Here is a 22,845-nt window from a genome sequence, read left to right as displayed (position 1 = left end):
TGATTTTGCATTAAATTGGTCTCACAGGGTTGCTTTATTGTAACATGTAGAAGGTCCCAGAAGCCACCTGGCCAGGTGTGTTAATGGGCTTTGCTCACTGTGGACTTCCTACACCTGTGGGGATACAGCTTGAGCACTTTGTCACACAAGTGAGGGAGGGGCGAGAAGGGGATAAGGGATGGGTGAGCTAAAAGAGGGAGAAGTGATCAGGCAGGAGGAGGTGGACAGTCATCATGGAGCAACTACTGACTAGTCTGTAATAAAACACCCACTTTACCCCAGGGCCGGGAACAGTGCATGTCTGGAGAGAGGCCAGAGACAAAAAAAATAACGAAATAAATTAATTTGAGGAGCATATGGAAGCATACTGAGCTCTTGGCATAGATGAAGGCAGACCATGCTAGACACAGAAAACGAAGTGAGGAGGACGAGGCAGCACTGGCTAAGGGCAGTGTAATTAAGGTTGAAAGAGGGGATCTATGAAAGAAGAGAGTCATGATGACTTGACGGTGCTGCTTGTCCACCGCTGTTTGCAGGTGAGGAGGAGAGCAGCGCAACCATGGCACTAGCAGAGAAGGATTTCCACAGCCGAGCAATGTGAACTGCGGCTTCACTGACCACCTGGGATGTTCAAAGCCCATGCTTTTCCCAAAGAGCAAAGAGGACGTCTGTGTAACATCTGCACTCAGTTTTGGTGTCCAAGGCCAAAGGTAGAAAATATGCTTTGGTTTTGGGCCCAGCTCCAGAGCTCTGCTTGTTGCTTTTGGATGAGGCTCATGAGGAAGAGCATCTTCAGCCTGCTGGAGGGGAAGGAGTGCCCCTAGCTCATCTTTTTGCTTTGTGTGCCAGTAATATGTCCCACCAGCCCTCAGAGCAGTACACTATGAGGTAACAAAACAAAAACATCCTTTTTCCCTGCAGTTTAACTTTTTCTACTAGACGTCTTTTTCCTTGGGGGAATTTCATTAGTATGCGTGGCATTCTTTAGAGGTATAGTATACATCGCTTCTGAGAGTCAGAGGCTTAAAAACCTGTGGTAGCATCAGGCAGGTTTGTTTCCTGTCATTTATTGCCCTGCTTGTATGAACACTTATTTTTTTTCTAAAGCGCGTATCTTGTGGTCAGCTGCATCTGGTGCTAATACACAATTACGGTAAATTTACATTTTACCAGCTGAAATTTCCTGTAAGCCTTCTGTGGGCTAGAAATACAAAATGAAACTAAGCAAGCCCGTTCTAACAAATAAGAAATATTATTTTATTTTATTTATTTTTGTTTGTTTGTTTTGTCATAACACTAGCTGGACTGGCTCCTGTCCATACCAAAGCTTGTGCCAAGCATGAAAAAAGCATATGGCAGACAGTAATTTTTAAAATATTTACAGATACTTTCCTCTATCACGATAAACCTTGATAGTCTGCGGAGCCTTATGGGTGGGGATGTTTCTAGTGATCAGTCAGCTCTGAGGGAGCTCGCAAAAGATCCCTTTTGCTCTGTGTATTGGTCTAAGCTGTGCGTAAGAACAAGAACACCATGGTTTCCTACTTGTATCTCACATTAAAGTCTGCAGCTCCTAGAGTCAGAGTCCCCAGGGCCAAAGGCGTTTGCTTTACATGACTTAAATAGAAGTGGCTAGTTCCATTAGGTATAGATTGTATAAGGTATGAATAATTATTAGATAGTATATGTAGCTGAAACTTAATTCAACTGTGACTGGAGATTCCCTACTGTGATACATATAATGAATAATCATGGTAATTAAAATTATGTTTTTTCTCCTTTCCAGGGGGAAAGAGGAAGGTGATCAGAACCAGCAGCATCCATACCAGTTGCTCATTCCTACGTAAAATGCTTTCCTATGTCCCCATGTTTCCCATCCAGAAGAGAGGAGGATTCAGTTTGTTCAACCCTCTGCTCCTCTATTGACTAGTGAAGCCAGGAAATGTACAAAAACCTTTTTCTCAGCTGGCAATCTTCTCTTAAGCTGATCTTTCATAATCAGGCAGGTGAAGACAAGCACCCTCTGTGCTGCTCCAGGATGGAGGCAGAGACTACTGAACCCTACATCCACAGGGATAGCTGAGCACCTCATCTGCCTGGAGGGCTGAATCCAAACAACACCCCTTTGATTCAGTTTGTGCCCAGCCTGGCTGACGTAAAGGGATTTGGGGACCCACCATTCGACCTTGCATGGTGCTTTGCGCCACTCTTGGCCAAAGTGTATGGTGTGTGCTGATTCAATAATCAAACACATGGTCTTCACCTTGGCATTGCATAGGTGAGTGAGGAAATTGGTGCTGCGTAGCCCCACATCTCTGCTGAGCAGTTTGCTTTTGCTTGGAGGAAATTATTTCTGCAGTGCGAAGGTACCTGGGAACACCGCGCGTTTTTGTTAAAGGGTGGTGCTTTGTGGCCGAGAATAACAGAAAGTCATGTGGTAAAGGCACCAGCGACCTTTCAAACAGGCTGACAGAAAGTGGGGAGCAAGAAAAACATTCATTTTTCTTGGGTATATTTGCTTGTGTTCGAGATGCCTTTCCAACCTGACCTTTTGAAAACCAGCTGTTTACACATCCCACACGCAGCTAGATCAGCAGTGAGGGATAGGGCTAGAAATGCAGAGCTGAGCTGGGTATAACCACCCCGCTTGCACCACCCCAGCTCTCTGCCCAGCATCCAGGCCCCGATCCAGGCCCAGAAGACGGCAGGGGTCCTGCACCCTCCTTGGGGCTAGTGTAGATGCTGTGACCACAGGGGACTTTTAGTTTAGGTGCCAGGATACGGCAGTGCAGTTCCCACAGCATCTGCCCTCCTCACGCAGAGGATGTGGGAGAGAAGGGGAGAGGGAAAGCTTCCCAAGAAAGCTGATTTCTTCACAGCAGTGTCACAGAAACCATACACATCAAAGAGATTTTGCTGGTAGGAGCCTTCTATAGCTTAGATGTATGATTAAAATGCCAAAGTCATTGTGTGGATAAACATGCACATATGAGTCTATATGAGAAGCCTAGACTCATCCCAGATGCTGCAAGTGGGACATTTTTGGATGCTATTTCAAAATTCTTGACTGTGTTTTGTTCCAGTGATAGTAATGGCCTATGGCCATTTAAAGCTGTAGCCTAGCTTGGGTGAGCCAGGCTACAGCTGCCTCCAAGGTCTGCCTGAGCTTCAGACTGTTTGATTTCCTCATCACAAGGTGCAACGTGTCAGTGTACAATTAATTTGAAGAGCAGACTTTTATTTTGATTTAGGAAGAAGGAGGAGATATCTGTGACAAACTCACTGGGGAAGGTAAACTAGGTGAGAGTGCTTTCGGAAGGTCATACCGTACAGAACAGCACAGCAGGGAGACCTGACCTCAACAAGCAAAGCAGAAGATGCATCACTGTCACAGAAGAATGACAGGATGGTCTGTAAGCAGAGGTGAGAACTGGTAGCCATCCAGTGGTCCCCAAAGTTGGAGGAAACCACAGAACAGCATGTATGAAGAGTTCAGTGGCCCCTTCTCTAGCATTTTGTACACAAATATGAAAAGGACTTAGTGAAGGCTGGTGCACACAAGTGATTTGCATTGCACTTTATCAAGTCTCAAAGGAACAAATGAATGGTTTCATATCACACCAACGACTCCCAGTAAATACAATTTGGCATTTGGTGTTAAATTGGAAAGCACACCTCTGTAGTTTGTATATAGAGCTACAATATAGAACTTGGTCCAAGATCTAGCAGAGTCCTTGTGCCACAGGCTAAACATGCAATATCAGACTGACCCTTAAGTGGAATTAACAAATGTGAAATCTAATTTCACCCATTCTGAATTTCAATAGCTTTATCCTTCCCCATTTAGCTTTCATTTTCACTCACCTCAGTTGATGGTTATCATTCATTCTTAGATTCTCTTTATCTGATATTTCTTTAGTCATAATTTTCATGTTGTTTCATGCATATCAGTTAAATTCCTTGAGGGTTGATAAGCCTGGCTTCAGATTTTCATTAAAAGGCATCTGAAGAGGTGATCTGAGCTGCATATAGAACCACTGGTTTGCTTTGAAAATGTCCACATTTCCAAATGATAGGTATAGCTTCTGCTTCCTGTACTCCACTGGAGCAGCTGTTTCCAATCTTTCTTGACTTCTCCCTGGTCAAACTCTCAGTCAGGATCCAAAACTCATCCAACAGTTAACTGCCATTTTTTTGTCTCAATATCATGGCTTTTGTGATCTTCCTTTCCCTACCTGTAGCTTCATCTGCTTGTTTAGACCAAGGATCTTCCTCTTCACCTGCTCCAAATTGCTGTGGCAGTTTCTCAAACTATATTGTGGTTCTTGCTCTTTTCTTAGTTTATATCCTTCACTCTTCTTTTTTAATAGTCTCATTCATAGGCAGACATTCAACTTTATCTCTGTACTGAGGAAAATCCACTCCATCCCTTGAACTTATCTTTTTCTACCCCAGCTAAAGTCCCTGTAGTCTCTCTATGAATGACCAACACCATCTTCAGTTCAGTATGGTCAAATGGAGTCACACTTGTCTTCCTAAGTAGCTTCCTTCTAGATTCAGGCCAGCAATCTTTCCTCAGGCCTGCAAGTCTTGCAGGTGTGCAAGACCTGCAGGCCTGGTGGATGAGGAATTTAACATGAGCCAGCAATGTGCACTGACAGCCCAGAAAGCCAACCACATCCTGGGCTGCATCAAGAGAAGCATGGCCAGCTGGTCACAGGAGGTGATTTTGCCCCTCTACTCTGCACTCGTGAGATCCCACCTGGAGTACTGTGTCCAGCTTTGGAGTCCTCAACACAGGAAGGACATGGACCTGTTGGAACAGGTCCAGCGGAGGGCCACGAAGATGATCAGAGGGATGGAGCACCTCCCTTATGAGGACAAGCTGAGAGAGCTGGGGTTGTTCAGCCTGGAGAAGAGAAGGCTCCGGGGAGACCTTATAGAGGCCTTTCAATATCTGAAGGGAACCTATAGAAGAGCCGGAGAGGGACTCTTTGTCAGGAAGTGTAGTGAAAGGACAAGGGGCAACAGTTTTAAACTGGAAGAGGGGAGATCTAGAACAGATACTAGAAATAAATTCTTTACAGTGAGGGTGGTGAGACACTGGAACAGGTTGCCCATGGAAGTTGTGGATGCCCCATCCCTGGAAGTGTTCAAGGCCAGGCTGGATGGGGCTTTGAGCAACCTGGTCTAGTGGGAGGTGTCCCTGCCCATGGCAGGGGGGGGTTGGAACTAGATGATCTTTAAGGTCCCTTCCAACCCAAACCATTCTATGATTCTATGAAGTCAGGTATCTCCTTCAGGTCAGCTCTTTTTGAGTCCTTACATCCTAGTTGTCACTGAGTCTTGCAAGTTCTACGTAACCTACAAATACACCACCACCAAACACAACACTAATTCCATCTACAGAGTTAAAAATTAACAGTCAGGTTTTCATTGTATCTTCATTTTCATTTTTGTTCTGTTCAAGTACCCTTTTTCTGACCTTGAGCAATGCAGTCATCTTGTTTATGCTGTTTCAAGATGTTTCAACCTCAGTTTTCTCGGTGTGTTTAAACAGGTAGTCATCCCCACTGCATCTCTCAGCAGATTTCCCTTTCTCCTTTGAGTCAAAATCTACCTGTATGCATTGGCACCGCTTATTACCCTCCTTCTCATCTGCTGTGCATTGTACAGATATCTTCTACCTGGGCACTATTTTTCTGCTGCTTCACACATTGAACGATATAATGGTTAGATATAATTTCTAATAAAAGATCTGGCTTGTTTTATAGCCTGGTAGTGTCCAGTTTCCAGAAGTATGAGAAAGCGGACAGGAGTTTCTTCACTCACCTACACTTCTGCTAGCTTGTTATATATTATCAGCAAATACTGATTTTACTTTGCGGATAAAAGTCTTATAGGACCATTGGTCTTCTAAGCTTTGTGCTACCTACCATGTTTCAGTCAAAAGCTGCTGACTGAAAAAATGTGTGTGCATAAGCTGATGAGACCTACCAGACCTACCATTTTGCATACATTTTCTTGAAATTTTTGATAGCAACTACCTGGTTAAAGAGTGCAGTTATTTGAGGCAGTTGTGCTCATAATACTAAGTCATCACTGGCCTTTGACCCCACAGCCTACTGTATGCACAAGCAGCCTGTGGTTTCACTAGATATTTTTTCTAGCAGAAAACCCCCTTGCAGAACTGTAGCCTCTGCTATGGGGAAATTGGTTAGCCTCATATGGCACACCCTGATCATGTTTCCCAACAGCGCAAAGCTGAGGCAGAATACCAAAGATTTAACAGCTTCTAGCTGGAAAGTCCTGTGTCTAAACGTGGAGAACATGAAGTCAGCCCATTTGCCTCAGGAATTCAGAAAGTGCTACAAGAGACTGAATTTTTCTAGCCAATGGAAATAACCAATTCAGTAAATCTGTAGTATTTGCTACAGCTTTTTCACTAAGAGGGGAGTGGGGAAGTGAAATGCAAACCTCCCAAGGTTCCCATTGTACCAATGAATTTCTCTTGTAAATGATCTCACCAGCCTTGTTACCTTCACTTTGAGATATCTACCTTGCTATCTATCTCAAAAGGAATATGAGTGTACTGTTAAATATCTAACTGTACTGCATAAGCAACTTTTAATGAAAAAAGTAAAAAAAAAAAAAGCTCTCTTTTTATTTTCACCCTTCTCAAAAATGATAACAATGAAACATTGTTACCCAGGGCTCTGGCTAGGAAACTCCAAATTCCATCTTAAACAAAAGTAAATGAGTCTTGCCAGGTAAGTTCTGGCACAAAATTTAGCTTTTATACAATGTAAATTAACAAATCCTAAAATTCTGTAAGAGTAATGAAAATATTTCCACATTTTCTGCAGTCCAGTTTGTCATCTCTTGGGAATCCTGTTTGATCAGCAAACAGGTTTACTATGGGACGGTAGCCCCAACGCTTCGGTGGTAACTGCTCAAGATGTGAAAATGAGTCATTTCCAGCTTATACTTGTAATTACCGCTCCAGCTCAATAGCAAACGAGCAAGCCAGCACAAGGAAACAAGAAACTAGTTAAATTACACCCATAAATTTCTTTATTAGTGTAAGATATAGGTTTCCGCTTATGGAAAAATGCTTTCGTCCTTGGAGAACAGGTTGGGGCAGGAGAGGAAGGCTTGAGGAGCTGGATGGAAACATGCAACGAATTCAGCCTCTCCTGAGGTAGCAGGCACTGAGTGTGGATGCTGTAATGCTCCACACACTTAAACATACACACACACACCCCATCCTTAGCTGCAGCCCCTGAAGTGGGGATGATTTAGCCCTCGACTGCGGAGGTGGTGATCAACCTGCAGCACTAAAGGAGTTCACGGCAATCGGCCTGCATCAGAATGTGATCCCAGAGCTTTGGGCCACCTTCCTCAGTCCCCCAGAGGGGAGAGTACAGACCTCCTCCCTCACGGGTACCCATCCCTGGGTGGGCTCACTTGAGATGTGCCCCTCTGTTCACTCACAGCTGTAAGGTACACACTCACAATCGCTTTGTGCCTAAACACATCTATCTCCAGACATGTTTTCCTTCTCATTCTTCAGCTGAGAGAACCCATTTCCATGATGTTCATTTGCCCTGCCTTTCTGCATCTTCAATACAGATGTGTCTGACAATTTTTAATTGCCATGCGTGATATCTATTTCAATGCATTTTTTTTAAATCTGATTTTTAAAGTATATGAACCACTAATTTTTCTTATTAAGCATTAACAATCAACAGGTGATACAGTCTCTCTCTATGCCCTGATAGTAATAATCACCCTTGACTTGACATTAGCCACGCCTTTTCACTGTTTTCTTTACTATCTTGGAAGAGTAACCACAAACTGTTTTTGTTGCCCATATTTTTTAATTACTTTATTGTCAATTTGCTTTTATGAGTCAGCCAGACAACTTGTTCAATAGCCCTGTGACTAATTTAGTGCCTTTTTTTCTACAAGCAGCTACACCAAAGAGCACTTAAGTAAGATTTAAGTACTACTTTAATGCATTGTGTTTGAACTCTTTGCTCCTTTGCTGCAGACTGTGCTCACTGCTTAGCTTTGACCACAGCTGAATAAGATCACGGTGGGATTCATTCCTCTCCTTAATAAAAGCTTGTTCATCTCGAAATTGTTACAGTTGGCTTGACCATCTCTACTTGCAAGCAGCCCAGCGAGAGCAGGTATGTAATGCTATATATTAGAAGTATGCAGGGAAACCTCGCTGTGAGCCAGGGTAGCAGTTACCCTCCGTTTCATGAGGTCTATCATTTGTTTCTGTTGTTTTAGCCATCTGGGCAAGCTGAAGGCAGACAGGGTACGGAGCGGAGCTTCACGCAATGTTCCTGGCAGGTCAGGTTTGTTGCTTGGTCCGGAGATGAATTTCTGTCCACACAGCTCAGCAATTCTTAAAATGATGTGTCTGGTGGAAACAAAATTTGGCTTGCCTCTGGCACTCTGAGGTAGATGTGCTGATACAAAACCAGGCTATCAGATAGATGGTCATACAGTGCTGGACCTTTTCTACTGAATTTCCTTGCAGACCTTCCCCTCACCACAGCCTTCTCAAACACATGAAAGCTAGCGTTTCCTTTGAAATAATTTTATTTAATAGTTAAACTCAAGTGCATAGTCCAGGTGCTAGGTATAAATGAATTAATTCTGCTTCAGAAAAGTTGGGTTTTGTGCAAGTTGCATGAGTGTGTACACCTCTCAGTAAGATAATGTTGTGTGCCTGTACTTTGGGGTGGCGAGCAGGGCTCTAGTGAAAAGGAAGTTGTTCTTTCTTCTTGGGCTAACCCTCAGCCAGGCATTTTTAAACTCCAGGTTGTCTATGTCCTCTCAGTCCTCCTTGAAGGTGAAAAACAGTAACGGTGCTTGTGCTGATATGTCAGAATAACAAAAGCTACTCAAATGCTGATTTTATTATACCTGTCTGCAAATTCCTGTGTCTGAGGAGGCATTGCACAGGAGGACTCTTCTAACTCAAATATAGACAAACTGAGAATAACTGCCAGCAAGAAAACAGTAACACTAAAAAGGAGCAAAACCCACAGACTTTCCTATGAAGATAAAACCAAATAGCTACAGGTAAGAAATAACCAGACAAGAACTAGAACTCCCACACTGAGTGGTTAGACTCATTATTTCTTATGTGGGTGAGTAAGAATGTCTCCAAATAATGGATACCATAAAATATGAAAAGGACAGAGAGTAACAGTATCATCTGAACTAAATTAGATAACAATATTTGATAGGAGCTCACAAGGTGCTGCTGAGTTTCATAAATCCAGTATGCAAGTGAGTATGATTAAAAAAAAAGAATAAAGAATAGAGAGAAGATGAGGATGGTCATAATGAAGTAAAATAATTATTTTTAGAAGCAGTTAAAGTGCATGGTTGAATGATGTGCAGTCTTCTTAAGATATGGGGGCTGAGAGTGAAGAAAGGGTGGTTTGGGCTTTTCTGAAAATAGACATGCATGTATTAATACAAACACCCATACACTATTCTGACAGAGATTTCCTCTATGCTCAGCCAGCATTATCTGGGTCATACCTTATTGGAAGCAGTAGGTCCTGAAAAGAGATCAATGAGAAGGGATAAGTTTTGGCCCTATTCATCAACTCAGAAAGGCTGGGGTCTGGAAAGGGCCAAGCAAGGTAAAAAATTAGAGAACTCTCCTGGGAGTGGGAGAAAAAGAGGACCAGGTGATCTGAGAGAAAAACGTCTAGTTACAAAGAAGTCATAGGAAAGCAGTGGAAATTTGAAACAGAAACAAGGACTGAGGAGAAAGGTTAAAACCAGTCCAAAACTTTGCTCGTTTTCCATCTGAACCCCTGAGTGAACGCTCATTCGGTCTGACTGTGAGGCCAGAGAAGGCACTGGGAAGCACAGGCACAAACAGGAGCAGACTTTTCCATGTGCATGGGGCAAGGCAGAAATATTTCCTATTTTGTCCCACCTGGAGGCAAGTTCTGACTCAAATGGAGATCCTGGCTGGGTCCTTCCCAAGATCCCTGGCACATCACTTCTTTGTGCTTGCAGAAATGCCCCACAGAGAAATCCACACAAGCATCTTGTCTTGGAAGTGATAGATCGTGCTAACAGCCAAAAAGAAATCTTCAGTATTAAAAGTGTCTTCTTGAAAATTCTTCTGTATTGTCAGCCATTTTCTCACACAATTTCAGAAAGCTTTTCAGAAACGCCCCTTTGGAGTAGAAAATGGCCTAGTAAAATTGAAAATACGTGAACTGACATTGTAAATGATCTAACAAAATAGAAATTATGTTAAATGACTGCTGTATGGATAAAAAGAGTACCTAAAGCTATTAAAAAATTGTAGAAGGAGGACTTACTTCCAGACTAGAGCTATTCCTTGGCTCTAGTAAAACTATAAAGGTCAGGAGGCCTTTTCCATGTCCCCAAAGACCACCTCTCATTTGAGACAGGGCTTTCAGTAAGGTTCCATGGGTAGTCAAACATCATTTCTGTAAAAAGTGCAAACAAAAATATGTTTGGGGTTGTAATATTTTTTTAAAGTTTTTTATGGCATGTGAAATGTTCATTGGGAAGCAGCTTCTGTCACCGGATAGAAACAACATAGCCAAAGTGTCTTTTACTTTTCATCTGAGACTCTTTTATTTTGTGCAGGTTAAAAGATACCTAATTTGTACATCTGTGTACAGCTTGGTTTGGAGATACAGGCACAAATGCATGATAAGTTCATCTTTTAATTGGTGTCCTTCCCCTAGAGTGTGTTCATGCAGCATTTGTGCGGTTGGTCTATACGTAATTTTAGAATTCATAAGAACTCTCTGAAAATGAAAAGCTAGCTTACTAAGACTAGTTCAAGGTTTTAAAATGAATAATTTTTTCCATTTATATCCATGTCACTAGCCACTTGTCATAAATACCACCTCAGAAGTTTACCAAGCTGGTTTTTGCAGTGTTCAAGAAACAAATAATTTTTACAAAGCCTATGGAAAAAAAACAGTTACTAGACAGGCAACATGAACTTCACCAACAAAATAGCACATATGGACTTTCATCACTGCTTATTTGTTTCAGACAAGAAATCTCAACAATTTATTAGTTCATACATAATTTTTCTTAAGCTTCTCTTAATCTATGAACTAAGAGAACAAGCACATGAATGACGTAGGGAAAATGACAGCATTTTATATATTTTCTATGAATCTCTGAAAAGTACTGTACACATTTTAAATTAATTGTTTTCTGGTATTTTATGTACCTCAAGAATTTTGTCATTTATCAGTAGATTAGGACACTTCCATAAATTCACAGACATTTTATTCCAAACATTCTTCTACTGGGCTAAACAAGGGAAAGGATTTTACCACACATCTTTGTAATCAAAACCAAAACAGTTTAGCTTTAGAGTGAGTAATAAATTCTTTCCAGCACTAAGTAAAAGGCGTGTTCCCTGTGTGTCTGGATTGGCCAAAGGAGAAGCATAATTTAGGAACCAAAAAGATGCAAGGCTGGACCATGCAAATTAAATAGAGCTCGTGGTGTGTGGTGGGTTTCTGATGATGTGAAACAACCACATTCTTCGTACTTCCATTCTCAAGACTATATATCAGGTGCAAATGTGAAGAATTTTGAGACTATTTAGGGAAATAAGAATGTTGTCAGCAAATGATGTGAACACTGGTGGTTCTTTTTGATGCAAAATTGTGAAAGTGCAGAATCTATACTAAAGTCTCAACTTCTTCTATACTCTTTCTTTCATTTATCAATTATTTGCATCAATTCAAGGTAAAAATAATAATAAAAAAGCCTTATATCCAGAACCCAATTACCCAATTCAAATCACTTCTCAATCAAAAGGAGTCTTTCCATTGATTTTTGTGAATTTTTAAATCAATCAGCCTGTAACAGAAACTTCAAACAGCACCAGATGCATGACAAATTATACGCTTCAAGTGAACAGCATTCAACTGGCTTTTCACTGGAGATAGTAAGGAACTGCATATGGTCATTGCAATAAATTGGGTAAAACTGAGTTCTTTAATGTTTTTTCAGCCTGGTGGCCAAATTTTCAATTCAGGTAACTATTTTAAACATTAGTTGCACCACAATTTGTCATCATGGTTCCTTGAAATAGTTTAGTCGTGTAAATACAGCTCAATCAGGGAGGAAATAGTTTATCAATCCCTCAAAATAATTTTTTCATTGATAGAAAAAACATTATTTGCATAGTGTTTCTGTTCAGTGGTCCTTCTAAAGATTAAGGTAATATGGAAAGTCTAAATTTCTTCTTAAATGAACATAAATCATTGACACCTACAGTCTTTGAAGGTGCAACCAGAAATCTGTGGAGAATGACACAGGAAGTTAATGTAGGGAGACATGAAAGTGGACTGAGGACAGAGTTGTGCATGCCTTAGAGGGAGAGATGCCAGTGAGCAACATCTGTTGTTTGACCTTCAGGAGCCTAAAAGAAGGAAGAGTGGGGGGGAATTTCCTTACCACTGGTGATATTAACTGCCTGAGGATAACATAAAATTGTGAGTTTTGGAATGACTTCCCTTCAAAGTGTCATTGGCTTTGGGTTCATTGTGTATGATGATACATTTTTCACTGAATTTCACTGAATTTCACTGAATTTCTAGAGTTGGAAGGGACCATAGAGATCATCTAGTCCAACTCCCCTGCTGAAGCAGGATTGCCCAGAGCTAGAGCATGTTACTCAGGACTGCATCCAGGCGGGTTTTGAAAATCTCCAAGGAAGGGGACTCCACAACCTCCCTGGGCAGCCTGTTCCAGGGCTCTGTCACCCTCACCGTGAAGAAGTTTCTCCTCATATTTGAGTGGAACCTCTTATGTTCCAACTTGTGCCCGTTGCCCCTCGTCCTCTCACTGGGAACCACTGAAAAGAGTCTGGCTCCCTCCTCCTTCAACCCTCCCTTGAGATACTTGTAGGCGTTGATAAGGTCTCCCCTCAGCCTTCTCTTCTCCAGACTAAAGAGTCCCAGCTCTCTCAGTCTCTCCTCATAAGGGAGATGCTCCAATCCAATCCTTTTTCAGAATATTTTTCTGTGGAAATGATTATGCAAATAGACATATTTTATTGTGCCTTGTTTAGTAACATAGACCCAGTCTGTGAGGAAGTACTGAGTATCATTTACTCCTGTTAATAACATCTTCCAGTTAAATGCCAGCTTCTTACGAGCTTGATCTTACAGGCAGCACACTGGAAAGAATAGTGTATTCAGCCATGAATCCACAGAAATCCTCAGCAGTCCCAAACAAAATACTTCTGTATGTAGCATTGACTAAAAACTGCATATAGTATTGGCTGTGCATGCTGTGTATCCCCACATACTCAGCAGACATATAACTTAAAAGGAAACATAATTCTGTAGAGAACCTGATCCTGTGAAACACTGAATGCATGCAACCAAAAGGTGTTGGAGTGGCAATAACCTGCAGTCCTGGGCTAATTTAGAGACCAGGTTTACCTTACTGGCTTGCTTTCTGTTTTGTAAGGTCAGGGTCATCTTAGGCCTGTGCTTTAGGGGGAAATCTTACAAATGACACATTTGCCTGTGAGGTAGCAGTGAGCAAGGAGTGGTGCAAGAGGTTCCTACCTCCTTTGTGTGATGGGAATTGAGCCCTCTTTCATTTTGTTTTCCCTCTGACATGATGTGACCACCATACAGCCACAGCTGGTCTTTCCATGAATTGAGGAATTACCCTGCTTACTTCTGCAGGTAATTTTTTGGCATAGACCTTCCTTGTTACTCCCCAGGAAGAGTTTGATCACTGTGAGAGGGAAAGTTGGAAAGAAAAGAGTAAAAGAGGAAGCAGGAAGATGGATGGTCTTATTTTGCTATATTGCACCACAACCAAGTGCTACATACTGCACCCAGAAGTCATATTTGTTGTTGCTGCTAGACTGTTATGCTGTTCCTCACCTACTTCAGCAGCCTACATACATCCCATGCATTGCGGAAGTTGCTGTTATCACTTCTCTGTCCCACACAAGACAGCAGAGAGGTGAGAATTTTTGCATTAATAGCTATTTTGGGCTGAAAATCCCACACTCGTCTGCCAGGTTTGGGTTTTATCCACCTCCAGACCTTCTTAGAGTTTTTTATTATTCCTGCTTCCCACTGACCAAAAAACCCCCATGGTCATTGTTAGACTAGTAGAGGAAGATGCCTGCAAGGACAGATTTGAGCTGTCATTCTTCACCCAGGACTCCTGCAGGAATCAAGGGTGAAACAGCTGAACTGCAGACTGTGGGATGTGGGGGCTATAACCTGCTCTTGAGTCTGCCCTGTTACGTCCCAGTCCGATTGTTGGTCTGGGAGGGGTTCGTAATGATGCAGTCATGTCAGGGATGCACAAAGTGGGTTTGCTGGCTATTAATTTTCTAAAAAGCCTCAGGAGAATCCCAGAAAACCTCAAACCTGTAAAAGCTGACATCCCTACCATGCAACATCAAGACAGAGTGGGCCCATGGATAAATGTGGTGCACAAGAGGATGGTAAACATAACATTTGTGACACTTCATGATTATACTAGAGTTTACTGATACAGACAAGGGGGAGCCAAATAGCATCATGTCCTTGAACCTTCAAAAGAATCTCAGCTGAGGCTCACCATAAAGCTACCAAAGAATTTAAGCCATTACATTATAAGAAAGTCCTCACATAAACATACAGGTAGTTAAAAGATCAGAAATAAGGGGTAGGAATCGGTGCCTGGTTTTGCAGTTAAGTAGGTTCAGAGGGCTTGCCTGGGGCCTGTGCTGTTTAATTTGGGCCACCAGCCATCAGCGATTTGGGAAATGAGGTGAGCTGTGAAATAATTAAGTTTGCTGATGTACTAAGTTATTCATATTAACTTAGTTATTCATATTCATAATTAAGTTTGCTAATGTACTAAGTTATTCAGGATACCAGAGAGGAAGTCCAGCTGCAAAGAACTGTTAAAGGACTTCAAAATACTGAGTGACAAGGCGATAAAATGGCAGATAAAAATCAGTGCTGATAATATGCAGGAGTAAAGAGTAAGGACAGAAACAATATGCTGCGGAACTGATACATAAACCACAGTGACTTTCTGAGACAATCCTGTCTTTTCTTTTGATTTTTCCCCTTTCTAATTTTAATTACTACATAGTAGATAATATCTTTTCACTCCTGTGCATGCACTTCTATTAACTCTCTTTTTCAGGTTGCGTAGCTGGAAAAAATTGCCCTCACCCTCAGTAAAAATGCCCAATACTCCTGCTGTGTTTCTCTGTGGAAATATTTAGGGTAGCCATTAAAATTAATTTCACACTTAAATTTAGCTTAACCGGAAACGCCTTCCTCACTTGGCTATAGCAAAGAATAACACAGAAGAGGAGATCCAGGACTCCCATGGATGTGAGAGAAGAGATGACACATTTTCATGTTAAAAGTGATTCACCTCATTTGTATGGTATACAACTGAGGGGAAAAAATGTGGTCTTGTGGAGGCTGTTTTTTATGATGTTATTCTCTAACGCTGCCATCAAATAACAGAGTAAAGTGAGGAATGATTAGTTCAGCAGTTTATCTTAAGCGCCCTGCAGAAATCAGTCTCACCGACTTACACTGGGTAGGGAAAACTTGAGGGTAGGCCAATATGAGAAACAAATTTTTTCTATTCCTTTGAGTGGTTAGGTAACTATGATGGCACTGATCAATCTCTGCAATGTCTGGTGTCATACTTAGCAGGAAAAGTTTAAGGATGCTTTAAAAAAATCCAGTTGGAAATAAGGATACTTTGACATGAAAAAGAAGCAAACAACCCCAAGCCACCGAACTGCTGAAATCAGACTGTATAAATACATTTTGCCAGCAGTACCAGCTGCTACTGCATCTCCCAGCTGCTCATTCCCTCTCTTCTTTTCTGCCTCTGGTTGTCGGCACTAGGGTGAGAAGAACCTGGGAAATTATGTGACTGAGCAATAACCTCCCCCCCCAACCCTTGCTGTTTTGAGCCAGATTTAAAAGAGTAACAGCAGAAATGCATGGGACAGCACAGCACAGAAAATGACACAGTCTTGGGTACCCACAGCTAAGGCAGGAGGGATCAGTTAATGCTCTGCCTGCTGGATGTATAGCCATGGCCTTAGTTGTTTTGCCATAGACCCCTTTGGCAAGGTGTGGAAGCACCATAGACTTTTCAGTTTATAGTCTAATAAAGTAGCTCCTAACCAGTCCTGGCTTTAAATTGGAAAAATAGAGTATTAATTTAATCAGGAGTAGTGAGAAGACTCACTGTCTCACTGCCAATGGCTAATGAAAGGTTAACCTTCCCTGTTAGGTTTTTCATCTTCCTCTCTTCTCTCCTCTCTTCTCTCCTCTCTTCTCTCCTCTCTTCTCTCCTCTCTTCTCTCCTCTCTTCTCTCCTCTCTCCTCAAAATATCAGCTGTGCAGAGAATTAACCATGGGGATGCTGTGAAGGCTTCTCTGTCATTTAGGGTATTCATGTCCAAAAGATGTGTGGCCTTTTCTCTGGGAGGGGTGGGCTGCGATTGGGAAATCCCTGGGCTAAATGATGAGCTTGGTCCTTTGGAGCTGTGTTATCCAGGAACACATCAATAACACTTGCTGGTGGTCCCAATTTTATCATTAATGCAGGCCTTAGGTAGCAGATACACAGCTGTCCTGAAATTGGTGGGATTAGGATGGCTCTCTCATCCTTAGCCTTGGGTTGATCTCATCCTTGGACATCAGGAATTGCTCTCCAAGAGCGATAAATGCCAAGCTGTTTGCAGAAAAGACATTTCTTGGAACAGAAATGCTCTCTTCTCTCTCCTCTCTTCTCTCTTCTCTCTTCTCTCTTCTCTCTTCTCTCTTCTCTCCTCTCTTCTCTCCTCTCTTCTCTTCTCTCCTCTCTTCTCTTTCTTTTCCTCTTCCTTCTTTCTTTCTTTCTCTTTAGTTTTCTTTATTTTCTTTCTTCTTTTCTTTTTTTTAAGAGAAGTTGCTAGAGCTGGCTTTGCTTCCCTGGAGGACAGGTAGCCTCTTTTAAGTAATACCTCAAGAAGGACACATTGCCCATGTTAAATGCGTGCTGAGGCTTCTTATGTTTGGTCCTGGAACAGGAGACATCCCACAGGGTTATTTCACTTGCAGCTCACATACACACACATGCCTGTGATGAGTACAAACAAGAACAGCTGTTTCCTTCAAAATGAGTTCAAGTCTCCAGGATTACTGAGTCACTTTGTTATGACTGTAAAACAAGGATATGAATGAAGGTATCTTACAGCAGGGGAGACAGCCAGGCCCATGGGAGTAGGAAGGACTGCAACAATTACAACTAAACTTGGTGGGCTTACTACAACTAAACTTTGGGCTCAGTGGGGTGCTATTTCTTGAATAGAAACCAACCTGTCTGCCCCCAGATAATTTGCCTAGTAAACTCCTGAGGACCCGAGAATTTGGAAGCTCCCAAACCTAAGCCCAAACCCAAGCCTCTGAGAACTTGAGCAGCCCCAGACCTCCAGCTTTTATCACTCACAGAGAGCCCAACAGGTAGGCTGACCTTGATCTAGGCTTCAGAACTTTGACTTGCAGAGAAATTTGGGAGTGCCTTTTATTTTAAATCAGAGTAACAACAAAGTTCAAATTATCAATGGTTTTTCATAAGTAAGACAATGTTTCCTCATTCAGATACAAGCAGAACTTGAGGAGCTTGGGAATTTTAGACCCTTCTGCCAAATTTAGACAGGCAAGAGTAAATAAAAATATGTTTTTATATATCTAGGCAGGGCCATCTCTTGTGACAACATACAGCAAGATCAATACTCTACTTTTCATAGAGATTCTGGTGAATAAGTATGCAAGCACAGTTTGTTTATTTATTTATTTATTATAGAATTAATTAATTAATTTCCAAATTTCAAGAAGCTTCCACTGAGAAATCCAAAGTTTTAAATAATATTTCAATACAAAAATATAGTTCTTGAGATAAAAACTTCTATACTACTACCTCCAAATAAATAAAATTACATCAGACACACTTAAATGATTCAGTACAAAAAAATACAGAAATTCTCAAAATCAGTGAATTGAAGTTAAGTCAGTGCAATAGAGTTAGTCACATTTCCTGGAGCTGCTAAGTAGCCTGGCCTCATGGTAACTTTGGTGCATAACAATAATTACCAGCAATTAACCATCAATTCCCTAGTTCAGAAAAGTGCTTAAGCCTTTGCTTATCTTTAAGCAGGTCTATTTGCTTGAGTTGGATGTTTTTTATGAGTACAGAGATTTCCCCCTATTGATGCTTGCACCTCCACAATAAATAGATGAATGATGAGACCAATCTAACAGCATGCCTCTCTCAAGACAGCACCAGATGGAAAGCTGAATATTGTATCATGTCATTTCAGGATTTCCATATGGAAACTGTGTAAACATTGCCTCATTTTGTATTTTCAGGTCAACAAACATAAAACAGATAGACAGGATTTTATGACAAAGTCATTTCTATATATTAGTAGGAGGTATAAATACTTGGATTGGTGTTTCTTTATAAATAATTATTTAAAATACTTAAATATTAATAAATAAATGTATAAAAACTCAATTAAAAGATTGACATAAAAAAATGTGCATCATAACAAAATTTGCACAATAACTCAGTACAAAAGGGCACGTGATCTCATTAGCATTTGCACCTCCGCTGCGACTGGCTCCTTTTCCTTTTGGTAGAAGTTGGAGTCTCCACCAGTTTGTGTAAGACATTGAACAGCTCATTCACAGCTTTACGTTGAATTTTCGAGTCACTCATCTGTTATAAGTAAGAAAGAAACAGAATGAAGGTCATGCCAAGAGCTGTAACTGTTTACTGATCATCCTACAGGCTACACTGCTACTGGGGTATACCAGATGGACATCTGCACTTTCCAACTACTCTACTACATAATTCCTACAAAAAAGAGCCACTTTGTAACAGTTTTTGTTTTCCACTTCCTGTGCTGCTTTGCAACATGCCACAGACCAGCCATATTCTGTAAAATGGAGTTACACAGTGGTTACTGTGATGATATATGAGTTTGCCCACAAGCAGCTAACTCCACCGAGGTGTTGGCTGTGGAACTCTGTGGAGGTTGGTGGTTCGTGCCGTTGTCACTCGCTAGATAAGCCAAGCCCCTCCAAAGCCTGTGGAGGCATGCCTGTAGCCGGGGCACAACTTTCCCACCTGATTTCTAAACCACAAACAGCTGTGTCAGTGGCAGCTCTGGTGGGCAGATGATGACAACAGCAGCGCTGCCAGCACCTCCATGCCAGACTCCGGTAAGACCCAGGGAGGGCGGCCCCTGCACTGACACCCCACACCACAGACCCGCAGCAGCCCCTGCAGCTGGAAACATTAGGTTTTCCAGCATGAAGTGAGCCAAACAGGGGTTACCAGATGGGTTACTGAACCATTATTGGCTTGAGTCACACTCAAATCTCAACTGGAAAATATCGTGTCATAAGCCTTGGAGGCAGAGGAAGAGCCTTACCTGAAGTTTTGCTAGGTACATCATGTCTTCCACCTTCTTTGAGCCATCACCAATGCTATCTTTCAGAGTGTAGAGCTCCTCAGCTATGTGTCTGACGTGCGCCTTTGACTTGTCAGTCTTATTGAGCATTTCCAAGTACATGGAAACAATCTGGCTCAGGATGATCCTTTTTTCATTTCTCTGTTGAAAAAAACAATCAGAAATAAAGGCTTGTGAGGGCCTATCGGCAGCAAAAATGAGCGAAGCTAAACTGCAGCACGCAGGGGTTCTCACTGCTGCTTGAAACAGGATGACAAAGAAGATCCTGCAACTCATCTCCTGGGCTTGGCTGTACCTCAGGGTCGGTTCATGGTGCAGTATAAAGCACCTTGACCCTTACAGGAAGCATTTTATGAGGATTTTTTTTCTCATTTTCAAGCTACCGAAGCAGCCTTTGCTCATGTTCATTCTACCCCAGCTGGTTGCACTGGCCCTGGGAGCTGCTTTGCACCAGAAGTGCCTCGCAAAGTGCCTGAGATGCTTTGTCATATCTAGTTCTGACTCACCTCTGTCCAGTTTGCCAGTTTGTCTGTAAAAATAGGCCCACCGTCAGCTACATCTGAATGACTTGAGTTCTGCAACAAAGAACAAACATACCTATTATACAAACGATACTTCTCACAAGGCAAATTTGCATTTTCTGTTCAAATGAGCGATAAAAACAGGAGAGGCGTGATTTTTGCAACACTGTCCTTTAGCTATTATAATGCTTTCACTTCTCTAAGCACTAAATCGCATTGGATGACTGCCTAGTACCAGAAACGACATTAGTCTGCTTTTCAATGTCTTCTCCTGCTGTAACTCATTTGAATAGAGACATTTAGTACCATCTATTTTACCTAAACACTCCTTGTGAGTTTTGGTATTTGCAGCTGAAAATTAAAGTTCATAAGCACAAAGACTGGCTGGAAAACTGTCAGATCCGATCTTGGCATGTTTTCTGGTAAGCCAAAGCCCACCAGTATGCAGTCTGTGGCCTTGAATTCATCCAGTCTTAGTAAAATCTCGTTTGGAACAAGAACAAATTAACTTCACTATAAAACTGCAGTTCATAGAGCTGGAGAACAGCCCAGTAGCCCACAGTCAGGAGTAGAGATATAGAGGGGTAGTGGACTACTGAGAGGCTCGCAGGGATAGATTTTAACCATGGGTTGTTAGCCACACTGCGCTAGATTCTAGGAAACAAAGAGCAATACAATTCTCCTACTAAGGAGAGGTAAACTGAATCATTTCCTCTTCTCTGTGTGTCTTTTTTTTTTTTTCTTTTTATATACAACAGTCACTGTTTCCTTTTTGTCTGCTCAGTAGTTTAAATATAGTGAGTGCAAAGTCTGACAGAAACCTCGTAGGCTGATTGGCTCCCCGTGCTGCGCACATCACAAAATCTTATTTTGCTGTTCTTCTCAAAGGTGGGGAGCACCTGCTGTGGACCGGAGTTTCTAGTATCAGTGCAAGAAGCTCCCCATGGCTCAGGATCTCTCCGACAGAGTTACATATATTCTAGTGAGAAGCTCTCTGATCTACTCTGATGACAAGTTTAAGATATAACGCAAATTTCACATCTGGTTTCCTAGCAATTTGAAAACACTGAAGTAGCACACTAGGCTGTTTTGTGTGACACTCCAAGGTGATTCCTTGACTACTAAATTTCAACTTCTGTATGCACAAAATTCTGACAAAATCAGGGCTGGAAATAGGAGCAGAATTTTGCATTTGCTTTCATGCATTTAAGGAAAAAACAAAACTATACTGAGAATAAAAGCTGTTAATTAGAAGTTATTCTATTATAGATCTGTTATGTCTATGACTAATTCCACCTGAAGGCAACTCTGAGCTACTCTAATGCTACCTAGATGAAAGTAGGTGAATTAACATTACAGTTATAAAGTTAAAAAAAATTCTGCCTGAAAAGAAGTAATATCATGCCGGATAACATTCCCACACTGGATCTTAGTCACAGACATGGAAGCAGAATGGCTGAAGGAGACAAAAGAATAAGCAGTAGAAACCACCTTTGGCCAGCATACTGCTACTACTAATAATAAGTGCCAGGTGCATTTGTTAAAGCAGAAGTTCTCTCCATTTTGTTTATATTGCTATTATATCCCCTATTAACATTACTAACCTAAAACTTAAAAAGTGTAAGCAAATTGCATCTGAATAGAACCGAATCAAGATTCATTCATTCATCATAAATCATATTAATATTTCTTGTTATAAAACATTCTATGTAATCAAAGGCTGAATAGAGCTAGGAGAAGCTCTTGTGAAAGGAAGAGTGCCCATGAAATAAATGCCAACTATTACATTAACTATGACTATTGAAAAACTGAGTCATGTTAGTGAACGGGATTTGAAAAAAAAACCCAAAGAAATTGCCCACATTCTTGTTTTAAAAAAAGATATAATCAAAAAATCTGTTCAATTATTACCCTCTATTGGTAAACATTGAGTATGTCAAGCAGTGCTCAAATCTGGACTATATCTAAAGCACAAGCAGAAGGAGAAGAGAAATGTAGTAGAAGACCATACTTACAAAATCAGCTTTCAGTTGGTCTATATCTTTTTGAAGTTGAGCAAGAACTAAGCTGTTTCCAAAACGTCCAAAATAAATCATGACAATAGACAGAACAAAGAAGCTGTAGGTCTGGCAAGTCATTTTCTCAGTGTGATGGCTCACTTAAAATGCTCTGATAAGTTCTGGGTGATATCAGTTCTAAGAGCAGTGAGCTTCAACTTCTAATAGTTATATCTTCTATTAGAAGAAAGAAGACGAATGAACTTCATCTGCTTGTCAGTGGTATTTATACCTGGTCTTGAAATTTTTTATTTCGTCATCACAGGCTGTGTATATTTAGACAAGATAGTGTTAGATAAGAATGCTTCTTTTTTGGCTAGTCGAGGGAATCCCTCGAAAGCATCTTTCTTTAAGTGTGGTCCTGGAAAAATTTTCAGTGGTTCGTCAATGGGTAACATTTACGTGGCAGATGCTGAAGTTTCTTTTACACGTGGTTGGGGAAAAGGGGAAAATTATGACACTGATTAAGGAGTATGCATTGTGGCTCAAGCATATTCTTGCAAGCTATCTGAAAAAAATCACACTGTGTGGTTAAGGGGTCAGTATAGCAGTCAACTCATTTCTGGTATTCTTTTAAAGTAACCACTGAGATTGCCATGGCGTTCTTCAGAGTCACTAAAAAATCTAATTGTTCTTCCTACTGCTGTCCTTTTGTGAAATACTATTTGCGTTCTTTCCATAGTCTAAAGTGCATTTC

At 41.3% G+C, this 22,845-nt stretch overlaps 1 protein-coding gene across 1 annotated transcript; it reads right to left on the bottom strand.

Annotated features, from left to right (window-relative positions):
• Nucleotides 1-18,648: 18,648 nt before the first annotated feature.
• IFNG (interferon, gamma) lies at nucleotides 18,649-22,229 on the bottom strand. The gene is made up of 4 exons (XM_014963516.1): nucleotides 22,107-22,229; nucleotides 20,077-20,145; nucleotides 19,532-19,711; nucleotides 18,649-18,813 (listed from the first exon to the last, which is right to left on the bottom strand). Exons 1-4 carry the CDS (start codon nucleotides 22,227-22,229, stop codon nucleotides 18,688-18,690), a joined length of 498 nt encoding a protein of 165 aa, XP_014819002.1. The 3' UTR covers nucleotides 18,649-18,687.
• Between the last annotated feature and the right edge of the window lie 616 nt (nucleotides 22,230-22,845).

The sequence above is a fragment of the Calidris pugnax genome, unplaced genomic scaffold (assembly GCF_001431845.1).
Source record: "Calidris pugnax isolate Ruff unplaced genomic scaffold, ASM143184v1 scaffold44, whole genome shotgun sequence".
Classification (NCBI taxonomy): Eukaryota; Metazoa; Chordata; class Aves; order Charadriiformes; family Scolopacidae; genus Calidris; species Calidris pugnax.
Note: the sequence above shows the minus strand (reverse complement) of the source record. Positions and strands in the feature narration are given on the sequence as shown.